The sequence below is a fragment of the Chiloscyllium plagiosum genome, unplaced genomic scaffold (assembly GCF_037043375.1).
Source record: "Chiloscyllium plagiosum isolate Xiang-an unplaced genomic scaffold, Cpla_swu_hap1 HiC_scaffold_11, whole genome shotgun sequence".
Lineage (NCBI taxonomy): Eukaryota > Metazoa > Chordata > Chondrichthyes > Orectolobiformes > Hemiscylliidae > Chiloscyllium > Chiloscyllium plagiosum.
The window spans coordinates 70,838,036-70,851,755 of NW_028270149.1; the positions used below are offsets into that span (position 1 = coordinate 70,838,036).

The 13,720-nt window shown below is 39.0% G+C and overlaps 1 protein-coding gene across 7 annotated transcripts in view; it reads right to left on the bottom strand.

The window, feature by feature from the left end:
- Positions 1 to 13,720, bottom strand: part of elf1 (E74-like ETS transcription factor 1) — a 275,549-nt gene that overhangs the window by 38,657 nt on the left and 223,172 nt on the right. For all 7 annotated transcript variants that reach the window (XM_043704487.2, XM_087992153.1, XM_087992157.1 and 4 more), the window contains one exon: positions 2,144 to 2,309. In XM_043704487.2, coding sequence (XP_043560422.2) covers positions 2,144 to 2,309 — 166 coding nt within the window. The remainder of the gene's footprint in view (positions 1 to 2,143; positions 2,310 to 13,720) is intronic.

The following is a 13,720-nucleotide window of genomic DNA, read 5'->3' on the forward strand; positions in this document are numbered from 1 at the left end:
GTTAGGAAATTTCCTAACTCAGCATGCTCACCTCAATTCAGAATGGCCAGTTATATACAATTTTGGCTCCAGTTTTGTACTGACCTGAAGCTCTCTTCGGTTCCTCCTATCAGAGTCTAGCCTGTTGACCATTGTAGTACATCCGAAATGGCCACGAGGTGTTGGGGGGGGGGGGGGTGGGTGGGGGGGGGGGGGGGGGGGGGGGGGGTGGGCGTGGTGGTGGGGGGAAGGAAGGAAGGATGGAGAGTGCTGACATGGACTGATTAGACTATTTGTCCTCATTGTGTATGTTCACCCAAGAGCCCAGATCAAGTAAAGGAGTAATGTGAATTGTTGACTTTGATAGCTTAATGCAATTGGTTACGATAAACTTTCTTTTGATAATCACTCTTGGTAATGTTCATTTGGACAAGATTAAAAGGGTGAAGCTTTTGACCTGGTACTGACACTTTAATTGTCTGTTTGATTGATACTTTCATAGTATCATAGGAACAGCAATTCTTTTCCTCCAAAGGACATTTCTGAATGAGTTTTTTTTTTTGTGATTCTCAGCAGTTTGGCACTTGCCACTATTTGGCTCATTGGCTGTATACATAATGCTTACTGAATAAATGGACTTGAAATAGCATTGGGTGGGTGTGGAGGATATAGGGGTCAAGGCACATGGTTAGGACTTTTTGAACATAGCTCCCCCTATGATAAATGAAAATTAAGATGTTCCAACCCAGAAAAATCTGGGCCCATATGTTAATACAGAGGAACCTCTTTATATCATTCTTAAATTTACCTTGCACAAGTTATAATCTTATCCCTACACAGAGCCGTAGGAATAATACAGCTCAGAGGGGAGCCATTTTGGCCATGCCGACTATGATCATAATATATTCTTAAAAGATTATCTGAGCTCAAAGTCCCAATTATTAAGGGATTCATTTATAGTGTCCTCCCCGATTGAAGTAGGTACCTTTATGTTAAGGCAACTTGACTACAATTGACAGCAGGTACTATAACAGTGATAAGGCGGCAGAATGCAGCACATGACTACCTATGCTTGCTACAGGTATGAAATCTCTGTCCTCCTCACTTCAGTCATGCACTTTATGATCATTACAAATCTATTTGATTAGAGTGACCAGCTGCATCTGACTACATGGAAACAAATTTTCATACAACCAATCGAGAGAAACAAAAACATTTTGACAATGCCTACCCAAGCGAATCAGTGCATTTTTTATGCCTTTCTAATCAAATTCAATGAAAATCACCCACAGGCAGAGTAATTTGTCTGATCTAGTTGGCCGATAAATGTGGAAAATGTCAGTGGTAGTGATTGTTAAGATTCTGATGCATTGGTAGGTTTCTGGTTTGACAGGGACTCGGGGCAGGGGACAGTAAGTAGCACAGGGAGATACAGAAGTCTGGTTTATCCTGCATGCTAACCGAGAATTCACTCCATCTTCCAATGTTGTCGGCCAGAATTACATGCTTCGCTTCTAGTTGAGCAGGGAGAACTCCAGATGAGGTGAAGGGACTCAATTGTCAAACAGGGAAGATGAGAGGGATGCAGGAGATATGATTCTGAGTAGGGGAGGAAGGCTTGCAAAGATAATAGAAAGAAATATTTATAATATGCCTTTCCTATTTAAAAGGATATTTCAAAGAGCTTTCCAACCAATTAGGTACTTTCTTAATGTAGTTTGTTGCTGTAATATAGGAATGGGTGCCACCAGTCATCACTGACCAAGCTCTCACAAATAGCATTGAGATGATGAATAGATAATTAACAGATGCTGGCAGAAATATTGCTCAGGCACTCACTTTCTTAAAATATGGTACAATGGGATATCGTATGATCTCTGAGTATGTTGACAGGGCCCTTGGTCTAATCTCATTTCAGAAGGAGGCCCTACTCTAGTACTCATACCGGAACATCCACTTGGAAAATATACTGATGTTTATGTGCTAAAGTGGGGCATTGAAATCCCAACCTTCTGGCTCAGAGGCAAAAGTATTATCATTGAGCAGAAATTTAAAACTCACTTTCTCTAACTGGTGATGAATTGCCATAAATAGTCTCCTGTATGATGCCACTGTTGCCTTTCCTCAATGAAAATCAAAACTATTACTCTTACAAGATACCCACCTGAAAGACCAATGTTGTCCTCTATTATTTGTTCTTCGACAACATCCAAAGATGCATCATCCATCATTCGGGTGGAAACCTCATCACAATCCAGGCTGGAATAGAACAAGTCAGTGTTTGGCACTTGTTCCACAATCACAGCAGGGAATGACAAAGGGTCTTCAAGCTGGAGATAAAAAGAAACAGGAGACATTCAACAGATAAAACGGATAGAGACAGAACCACATCACAAGGGGCTGCAGCTGCCACCTTTACAGATCACCTGCATGGAATGCATTTTAAACTGAGAATATCAACATATTGTTTTTTTGAAGCTGCACTTTGTACAATTAAGGTTTTAATTATCTAAAGCTGCTCAACCTGAAATTTGGTTCAAACTCTACTCCACCTTTTAACATGTGATCTTAGTATAACAAAACACACATTGCTATTAAAAGTGATTACTTAATTGTGTGGTTCAGCATTGAAACACTAACTAATTCCGCCCCCAACTGGGTGATGAAGGGCTCCAAAAATGACTGTGATATGCCAATCGCCTCGACTCAACTGACACATCTCAAAATATATACAGTGTGTCATTCCAGGTGTCACTTCACATTATTTTCAGCAAATGTTAGGGTTAGCTGTAGAGGACTTCGAAATTTTAAAAAAAGAAACTGCAAGATATCTTCTCAAAAGGAAACCAATTCTGATTTATTTAGAATATCTTACTTGACTGTCACTTGCTGAACAATGCTCCTATTGCTTTTTTTTGCCATTCTCAGACAATGGAGGGTAGGCCATTCAGCCTCTTGAACTTGTTTTGCCATTCTAGGTTACAGTTGAGTATCTGTCTCAAAGACATAGTCCTACACTATCACCATATTCCTTGATGACATTAGTGTACTTTACTCAATCATTGAGGTTCCGTTGCCCCCGGGATAGAGAATTCCAAAGATTCAATACCCTCTGAGTGAAGACATCTCTCCTCATTTCAGTCCTAAATGGCTTGCGCTTTTTAATCTGTAATCGTAGCCATGGTTCTAGACTCTATTCCAGGGGAAAACATCTTTTTTTGCATCTGTTTATAGAGTCATACAGCACTGAAACAGGCCCTTAGGTCCAACCTATTGGAAGATCCGCTGAGATTTCCATTCTTTCTTCTAAACTCCAGATGATGAAGGCCAAGTCTTGCAAATCTCTCCTTATACACAATCCCAAGAATCTGTCTGGATAATCTCTGCTGCACACCCGCTATGGCAAGTATATCCTTCCTGAGACAATGGTATCAGAGCTGCACACAACACTCCGGGTGCGTTTCTCTACAATTGAAGTAAGATTTCTTTGCTCCTCTACTCAAAAACTCTTGCAATAAAGGCGCACGTACCTTTTGCCTTCCTACTCTGTAGTTTCTGCCTGTTAACCAATCACCAATGCATGCCAGTGCATTACTGCCAATCCAATGCACTTAAATTTTATTGGAGAAAGTGAGGCCTGCAGATGCTGGAGATCAGAGCTGAAAATGTGTTGCTGGAAAAGCGCAGCAGGTCAGGCAGCATCCAAGGAGCAGGAGAATCGATGTTTCAGGCATGAGCCCTTCTTCGATTCTCCTGCTCCTTGGATGCTGCCTGACCTGCTGCACTTTTCCAGCAACTTAAATTTTAATTCCGAACATCCTGGGATGTTTTATCAAATGCCTTCTGAAAATCCAAATACACCATATCCCCCTGTTCCCCCTTGATGGCTCTGCTCTTAACCTCCTCCAAAAAAAACTCCAACAGGTTTGCTGAATACAGTTTTCATTTCAAAACTCCATGTCAGCTCTGTTCAATTAGACAAATATTTTCTAAGAGTCTAGCAATCATAGCTTTGAAATAAATTCAAGTGTTTTCCTGAATATTGATATCAAGCTAACAAGTCTGTTATCCCCAGTTTCGCTCTCCCTCCTTTCTTAAATATTGGGGTTATATTTGCAAACTTCCAAATTGTATGTACTATTGAAGAACGAAAAAACCTTTGAAAAAGGATCATCAATGCATCTACCATCTTTGTAGTTTTCTCTTTTAATATACTAAGGTGAAGATCAAGTCCTGGGAACTTCTCAACTTTCAGTTCCATTAATTTCTCCAATATGCTTTTCTTTATGAAATTCCTTTATCTCCTCACTCTCACTGGATCCTTGGATCTCAATTATTTAAGAGAAATGTCTTCCTCTTTGAGGAGAGACACAAAACACTTACTTAGTTTCTCTTTCATTTCTTTATTTCCCATTATTAATTCTCCTGTCATTCATGTTTGGCCTTCCAGTCTGAACATGAAGTTGCATGATGAATGCTGATGACAAGTGTGGTGTACTACAGCCTGGCATCTTGCATAATGTGAAAGAAAGAAAAGCTTCGAATTCAAGTAGAATTGAGATTTCATAATCTCAAGTTATTCCAAGCACTTTAAAGCTTGTGTAAATGTATTTTTTTAAAGTGAAGTTACTGTTGTAGTGGAAGACCATAGCAGCCTATTTGCACACAAGTTCTAACAAACAGTAGTGCAATAATGATAGTCTGCCCTCAATGCTGACTGGAGGTCAAATCTTAGGTTAGGACATCGGGCAGCCTAATCACACTAAGGCAACGTTCAAACTAAAACTACTCAACTTTACTGCTTTTATTGCAGGAAGTATCAGAATGAATATCATAACAATCAAGGCAAGATTGTGGCATGGGTTAGTGTCATTGGATAAATATCCACAGAGGCTACTATTCTAAGAACACAGGTTCAAATCCAAGCACAGGAGCTGGTGGAATTTAAATTCAATTAATATATCTGTAATGTCAAACTAGTCTCAGTGGAGATAACCATAATCACAATGTCCTTTAAGGAAGGAAATTTGTGATCCTTACCCGGTCAGGCCTACGTTTGAAGAGGCAAGTCTATTTTCTAGGGTAGGGGAGTCTAAAACAGGAGGGCATAGATATAAGGTGAGAGGGGAAAGATTAAAAAGGGACCTAAGGGGTAACCTTTTCCACTCTGAGGGTAGTGCATGAATAGAATTATCTGCCAGAGGAAGTGGTGGAAATGGGTGCAATTACAACTTTTAAAAAAGTATCTGGATGGGTATATGAATAAGAAGGGTTTCTGGTCTTTTGTTCTCCCTTCCAAAGTGAACAACTTCACATTCTTCCCAAACTTTACTCCATTTGCCAACCTTTTGGTAACTTTCTGTAAACTGTTCATACTTCTCTTGTAACTTGTGTTTCCACCTATTTTTGTGTCACCTGCAACTTTGACCATAGTACATCATTTCTTCCTCAGAGTCAGTAACGTATATTGTAACCGGTTGCAGTCCCAGCACAGATCCCTGTGAAACCTCTTGATTTCTGATCCGATACAATTCTGATAAGAAGAATAAGAGGGGATATTATTAAAACATAAGGGGTCTTCACTGAGTAGATTCTGAAAGAATGCTCCCTCTCTTACAGAAATCCTTAATTAGTTTCAAAATAAGGAGTCTCCCATTTAAGACAAAGAGGAAGAGAAATTTATTCTTTCAAAACTGAATGATCTTTGGAACTGACTATCTCAGAAGTCAGAGGATGTTGGCTCATTGAATATGTTCATATTAGACAGATTTTTAACCTACAAGCAAATAGGAGACAGAAAAGAGAAATGGATACAAAGAAAAATGGAATTAAATCTTCAATCGGATCAGTCATGGCCTTATTGAACAGTGGTTTGCTTGAGAGACAAAATGGCATCTCCCGTAACCAAAGAAAACGTTCTCACCCTTTTCTTGCTTTCCTCCATTTCACCAATCTATTCCTTCTAAGCTGTTTAACATGTAGCTCTTCCTCCTCTATGTCGAAATTAAGACACATCACAACAGTTTCCTGAAATAACTCGGCCTTTTCCCCACACCTCAAAGCTGTGAAATACTTTTATCATTTCAAACTCAAGCTGGTTTTTACTGGACTTATCTCTTCTGCAGTTTTCTAAACATTTGCCTGTACTACAGGACTGTCTGATGTACAGCAAAACATGGAGCTGATGAAAATTTTGCCTAATATTTGTTCATTAAGACGAGGGTGTCTACGACATTAAAACAGTTCCACTTGCTATAAATAAATGAAAAAAGCTGGTAGGTACAATGAGCACTTTGCAGCAAAGGCTGTGGGGGAGCTGTATGGGTGCAGGCCATAATTTGAAAAGTAGATTCAAGTCACGTAAATGGATCCTACTTAGAATAAAAAAAGGTAGTAAAATGAAAGCCACTGGACGGTATTAAGGCTTTTCATGTGAGACCAAAGTAAATACAGCCTAACTGCAGTGCTTTCTGACAGATGCCTGTGGTGGTCCGATGTGAAATAGCTTTCTTTGTAGCCAAAGCATAAAGCTGCCCCTAATTTGGTATTAAATTAGCAATCTCATTCTGAATAGTCACAGTATGGTTGATCTTGACAATGGACATGCTCATTCTGACGTGCTTCTGTGATTATGACATTTTGGAGTGAACTGCACAAAGTTATTTCACCTCAAGCTACACTTATCCTGTTCGTTCAGGGTGTCCGTGACTTGGAAAGTGGTCGACCTCCCAGAACCTCTCTTGGGAAAAACAATGTGTATTTTTTTTAAATAAAATTGAAATGTAGAAATGGAATAAAAAGAAAAAAAATCTATTTCAACTCTCAAATTCCAATGACTTTTGGTCTTATTTATATGGAACAACCTTGTGCAAGAATTAGCTCTGGAGTACTTTTATGGTTAGAAGAAATTCTGTAATAAAGTATTCCATTTAAAAGTTTCAATCAGAAACAGGCATATTTTATCAAATATTGACACGGTGTTGCAAAGCCCTGGGTTACACTGCATCTGTATAAGTAACTCCTTGTCACTGCCAATCTGAGTACTTAGATGTTTCAAACACTGCAAGCAAAACTAGCATGACAAAGAAAGGTTCCCATGTTTACCCTCCTTTTCTTGGGGACAGAAAGGTAAATCATCAACCAAACTAGAGAAACCCTAAATGAAAATGAAAACATATTGATTTGCTTCCAAATTACATGTGACTCTGGCAGAGGTAGGGCCAAGATGACAGAGTGCCTGAAAGGGGGCAGCAGACATTTGTCAAAGTCAGGCCTAGTCTGAGCAGAAGTTTCAATCAACTTTATTGACACAGAGTGTTGTCAATCACTGAATTGCAGCTGCTCTCCCAGCTTCTGCTGTGACGTGTCTTACAATACTGTAAAGGACCCAAAATTCTAACCCTCTCTGTAATTTTGCCTTTTGAAACTCTTGCATCAATGTATCTACCCTTATTTAGTTGTTTTGAAAGAATCACAAGCAGCAAAACCTATTTTGATTTCTGATAATGCCACTGAAATGAGAGAGTCAATAAGAATGTTTTTGCACTGCAATTTAGTGTTTCAAGGCAGCTTCCCCTTAAGTGGCTATTGTCAATGCAGTGGGTGGGCATTGCAGATCAAATCATCATGATATACCATTAGAAGTTGTCCCATCTGTGTGCTGAACAGCAGCAAGTCAGTATTCTAGTGTGATAGTGCCCCAGTCTGGCTCATTCATAGTAAAGGATTGCTCTTTTATTCCTCGATTCATTTTTTCAGTTGAAGGCAAATTTAAAAGCAATAATTTTACTGTCATATCAGTTTTGCCAGCAGTAGATTCAGAGTACCGAAGAGATTATCTCAGAAGTACTGAAGACTGACCATTATAAAAATGTTTTTTTTTATTGGCCAGAAATTCTATTTGTTAATGTATTCAACAGCATGAAGCTGGGCCAGGAGGCTGCAATCAAGACTGAAACAAAAGCCTGGCTTTGCATTAAAGCAGTTCTCTAAGGCAAGAATATAGGTCAGTTCCATTAGATCTTGCTTTTATATTTGCATTCCAGTTTAGTAATTATTTTCTCAATTCTCTTCTCCCCAGTGATGTATAATTTGTAATCATTTCATTTAAACAGAATAGGCAACCAAACTAAATTCCAGTAATTAATCAGTCCCTGAGGTTTACTCAAGACTGGGCAAGTTAAACTCAATCTTCAACAACATAGGAACAAGAGTAGGATCCTCAGTACCCCTCCAGGTGATAATGTTCCTATTCCACCTCACGCATCATCTTTCTAAATGATAACACTTCCCAAACAGGAGAAATAAGCCATGTCAGGTTGTTGTAGTGCATTATTATAAGGCCAGAAGAAATAGGTACACAAGTAGGCCACTCTGTCCCTTCAGAGGTTTTTCACAACATTTTTCACACCAACTTGCTTGCTCTTTCCCAATGATCAGAAGTCTATGTCAGCCTTAAATGTACACCAGGACACTGGCCTCACTGTTCTATGTGGCAAGGAGTTCCACAGATATATAACCCTCAAAAGAAATTCCTCCTTACCTGACTCTTCAATTGGTGCCCCTTTATTGAGACTATGCCCTCTGATCTTGGACTGTCCCATGAGAGAAACATCATCTCAGCATTTACCCTGTCAAGCCCCTTAAGAATCAGATATGTTTCAATGAGATCACCTCTCATCCTTCTAAACTCCAGTGAGTGGAGTACCAATTGGTTTAGCCTTTGCTTAGAAAACAGTCCCTCCATACGAGGGATCATCTTAATGAATCTTCACTGAATTGCCTCCAATTAAATGATCTTTCCTTAAAAATGGGGATCAAAACTGATCACAGTGTTCCAAATGTGGTTTCACCAACACCTTGTATAGTTGCAGTAAGACTTCCCCTACTCTTACACTCCAAAACCCTTGAAATTAGGACCAAATTCCATTAATGTTCCTAATAACCTGCTGTACCTGCTTTGGAGCTTTCTTTTGCACCTACAGGTCCCTTTATGGGTGTAAGTTTGCTCGTTGAGCTGGGCGGTTCATTTTCAGACATTTCATCACCATACTAGGTAACATCATCAGTAAGCCTCCGGTGAAGCACTGGCATTAGTGACCCACTTTCTATTTATGTGTTTAGGTTTCCTTGGGTTGTTGATGTCATTTCCTGTGATGTCATTTCCTGTTCTTTTTCTCAGGGGGGCGGTAAATGCATTTGTTGATAGAGTTCCTGTTGGAATGCCATGCTTCTAGGAATTCTCCTGCATGTCTCCGTTTGGCTTGTCCTAGGATGAATGTGTTGTCCCAGTCAAAATGGTGTCCTTCTTCATCTGTATGTAAAGATACTAGTGAGAGTGGTTCATGTCTTCTTGTGGCAAGTTGATGTTCATGTATTCTGGTGGTTAGTTTTCTGCCTGTTTGTCCAATGTAGTGTTTGTTACAGTCCTTGCAAGGTATTTTGTAAATGACATTAGTCTTACTTGTTATCTGTATAGGTCCCTTTATGTTACAGCTTTCTGCAATTTTTCTCTATGTAAATGATACTGTTCTTTGTTCTTCCTTCCTAAATGACTAACTTCATATTTTCCTACATTGGAGTCTCTGTAGCTAGTGCACACACTACAGCCACACACATAAAAGATGGACTCAGCCTAGTAATTCAAGTGCTGATCAAGTATACTTTATTCACTAAGATGTTGAATTTTTCCAGTGAAGTTGCACTTGTACCCACTCAACCAAGTGCTAAATATTTTATTACACTCCTGCCTTCTAGGTGATAGAGAGGCCTCGAGAAGTCAGGAAGTGAGGGGAACTAAATTGGATTCATTGGGATTTAAATTCTCTCCCCCAGAACACAATTTTTCAGGTTAATGAACAGCACAAGTTATTAATTTTCATTTTCATCTGTGACTATTTCCCATCTCTGCTGCACAATGCCCTCTGATTTTTAAGCACATCAAGACACTTCCAGTACGTTAAAAGCACTATATAAATTCAACATGATGCTGTTAACAAGCTCCCTGACAAAAAGGAAGAGAAAAATGAAGCAGATCTAAAGAGTGCAAGTCTCAGTTCAAATTCTCAGCTTCGGTACAAAGGTTACAACTGAACCAGACAAGGACAAAGTTGGTTTGTACAATGCAGTTGCAGTGGTGAGGCCAGCAGATAAATAACTACACCATTCAAATCATGCATTAATTTCACATTAAAATCTTGGCTACACCTTGTGGAAACGGAGACAACCAGGCAAAGGGTCGTTTACGGAAAATACAATCTACATAATCATTTTCAATTCACTCACAGATTTCCTGTGTCCCTCCCACACATCGTCATGTTTGACTTGATCCAGCCTTTCCATAGATGACACCACCATTTCCTACCCCAAATATAGTTTCCATTCAAAAATAATACAGCAGAGAATTAAGCTGAACATAGAAAACTATACATGAAAACTCGTAAAGGAAATAAAAGACAAAGCTAGTATATGAGAATGGACTGGTTAAATATATAAAAGGGAGTCCAAAGTCTTTTATAAACACACAAATGGGAAAAGTGTTATCTAAGGAAACATGGAATCAATGAGGGACAAAAAATATCTGTTTTTGAGGCACAAGCACTAAATGAGTTCTTTGTATCCATCTTCACTTGAGGACACCACTAATATCACAGTGAAAGAGAAGAAGATGGAGAGAAACTGGATTAAAAAATAAATGCATAAAAGAGTAGATACTTAGAAGTTAGCCAACACTCGAAAAAGAAATTTCAACCAATGTGGATGGGTACTTCCTAGGTTGGTAAGTAAAGGTGGAAACTATGAAAGCTTCAGTCACAATCTCACAATCTTCGGGTGCCTGTCCTCCAAGGCGGACTTCAGGACAGGCAACAATGAAAAGTGGCCGAGCAGAGGCTGATAGCCAAGTTCAGTACCCATGGGAATGGCCTCAACCGGGACCTTGGGTTCATGTCACACTCCACCATTGCACTATACACACACACACACACACACACCCACACAAACTCACACAGACCCTCTCTCATACGCTCACACATACACTCCCACACACATCCTCTTACAGATTTATACCCTTTACACTCACGTACACACACACTGTCCCAGACACTCAATTCCACACCTCCCACCCCACCCACACACACTCCCACATGCACACATACACATGTAAGTTTGTGGGGTGAATTTGTACTTGCAGAATTACATTTTACTTTGCTCAAAAACTGCATGAATCCATGTAATATTCTGTAAGTCTGTTCTTTCGATTGGAATCACTCTGGCCATTGTGGTACAGTCAGCCTCACACAGGGAAGCTAACACCTTCAATACATTATCTGGGCTGACATGACACCAATTGTTAAATTCACTTGAGACTTTCAAAAAAGACTTGAGACTTTGTAACTTTCAAAAAATGTTTTGTGATTTACATATGAAAGAACTGAAACCAACATGGTCATTCTAAAAGACGAGAGACTGAACAAACAATCCAGGTCTTTTTCAAAATAGAATTTCAGTTACATCACACTGTAAACTTCTGCTATAAATTCTGTGTCTTATTCTCCACAGCCACCTGATGAAGGAGCAATGCTCTGAAAGCTAGTGCTTCCAAATCTTTTGGACTATAACCTGGTGTTGTGTGATTTTTAACTTTGTATACCCCAGTCCAACACTGGTGTCTCCACATCAATCTTCAGTGAATTTGGCATCATGCAACATAACTGAAATGCTGCAAAGGTTTCATTTGTTACAAAAGGTAGATAAATGTACCAAATGAGTCAGCCAACCTAATGGTTGGGGCAAATTTTAAAACAATAATCTGGAAGAAAATGAATTGTAACTTGGAAAGGTATTGTTGACAGATTTGTTATCGACCAATCACAAATGATCAACTCTGTTGAGTTCTTTGATCCGCTATCAAAAAGCACTGATGAGGGCAGTGCAGTTGATGTTATGCATTAGGAATTTCAAGAGATGCATGATGAAATATCACAGCAGACTTGTTAGAAAATGTAAATCGCAAGTGATTTGTGGAATAGTGGATATAAAACTAAGGGGCAGAAAGTGAACTCCCTGAAGGAAACATTTACCTAATATTCAAAATACCTTGAACAACAGTTATTAATTCAACTTCTTCATGCTGTGAGATTCAAAATTACTTTTGAAATGCCCATGAGGTGACAATGATTTGCTTCACTTGAAAGGAATTGGCATTGCATTCAGTTAAAGCCTCCATCATAGCTAACAATCCGACAAGAATGTCGTCCAGAAAGATAGGCTGATTTTGTCTTTACTATAAGGAAATGATGTGCAGTTAATGGATTGTATATTTCTCCTCAAGAGGAATAAACATCACACCCAACAATTTAAATCTAGTAGTGCTCTTGCTTCTGAATCAGAGGGCTATGAGTTCAAAACCTACAAGAGATTGGACGAGAAACTGTTAACTCCAGCATTTCAATCAGAGCATGAGATGTTAAACAAAGACTCAATCTCTTACTCGTGTTGTCCAATACGTTAATTACTAGTTCCATGTGGCTAATCGGGAAACAAGATTTGGCTCTCAGTATTTCTGATCAGTAAGTAAGGAGCAGGTACAATCAATGAACATGTGAACTGGAGGCTATCCATACATTTATTGGGAGAAATGATGATGATGATGGAAATGAAAAAAGTGTGCGAATATATTTTATTATTATTAATTCTTTCCTTTCCTTGATTACTGAATGGCAATGTCTATAAGCAAATATGCACATGAGCAAAGGCTAACTACATTTGAAAGAATGCATAATGTACTTGTAGCTAAAATTAGTTTATGGAAGTAAATTGTGTTGTCATAACAACACTTGCGGCTGGTCAGTATTGATTTAAGATGGGTCTCATGGCAATATATAAAGGAGGATTTCTGAAATTAAATGGTGTCTGTTCAGTTATCAGACCCTCTTGTGCCTCAAAATATGTAAATATAGTCTTGTACGAATAACAAATGCCTTGGGTTTGTTTGGAATTGTAGGATTGTCGGCTATGATGGAGGCTTTTACTGAATGCAATGCCAATTCCTTTCAAGTGCATGGACAAATCTGATTTGGGATACCAAACAAATTCCGATGTTTGCTTGTTTCTTCATATGCTGCTGGAAGAACTGAACTGCTTTAGTGACTATGTATATAAAGTATATTTTTAAAATAAAAACAAAAATCAAGGAGGAGCAAAGTGTTCTGGGTGTGGTCAACATTTGTCCCTTCGTGAACACAATCAGAGATTGATGAAGTACATTTTCATTTTACTTAATGTTGTAACTTTGTCATATTATTGTCCATTTGAAGATAAAAACATTTAAACAATGTAGGCAGAAGACAAGAACAACAGTGTGCTTATTGGGAGACTTAATGTAGTTTGAAACCTAAATGTTCATAGTGCTAGCCTGGTGCAAGACTTCCACTGCACCAGGAAGTTTGAGCACGTTTTCAGCATGTGACAAACATCCAGTAAGATGGATGGTGCAGGTAGGGCAGGCATTAATAACAAATAATAATTCCAACTAAGATTTGAACTTGCACTCTAATTCCTACCAGAGATTAGTGATGAGTGGAATGAAGTTAAGATGTTCATGAAACATCTATCAGAGTGTTTAGCTATACTACACAGTGAAGCCACAATTAAAATCCCTGTTACCAGCATTCCCAAACTCCCCAGCATGGAAAACACATCAGCTTAGTGTTGACTGCTGCTACAGCGCCATCTCCAGGCC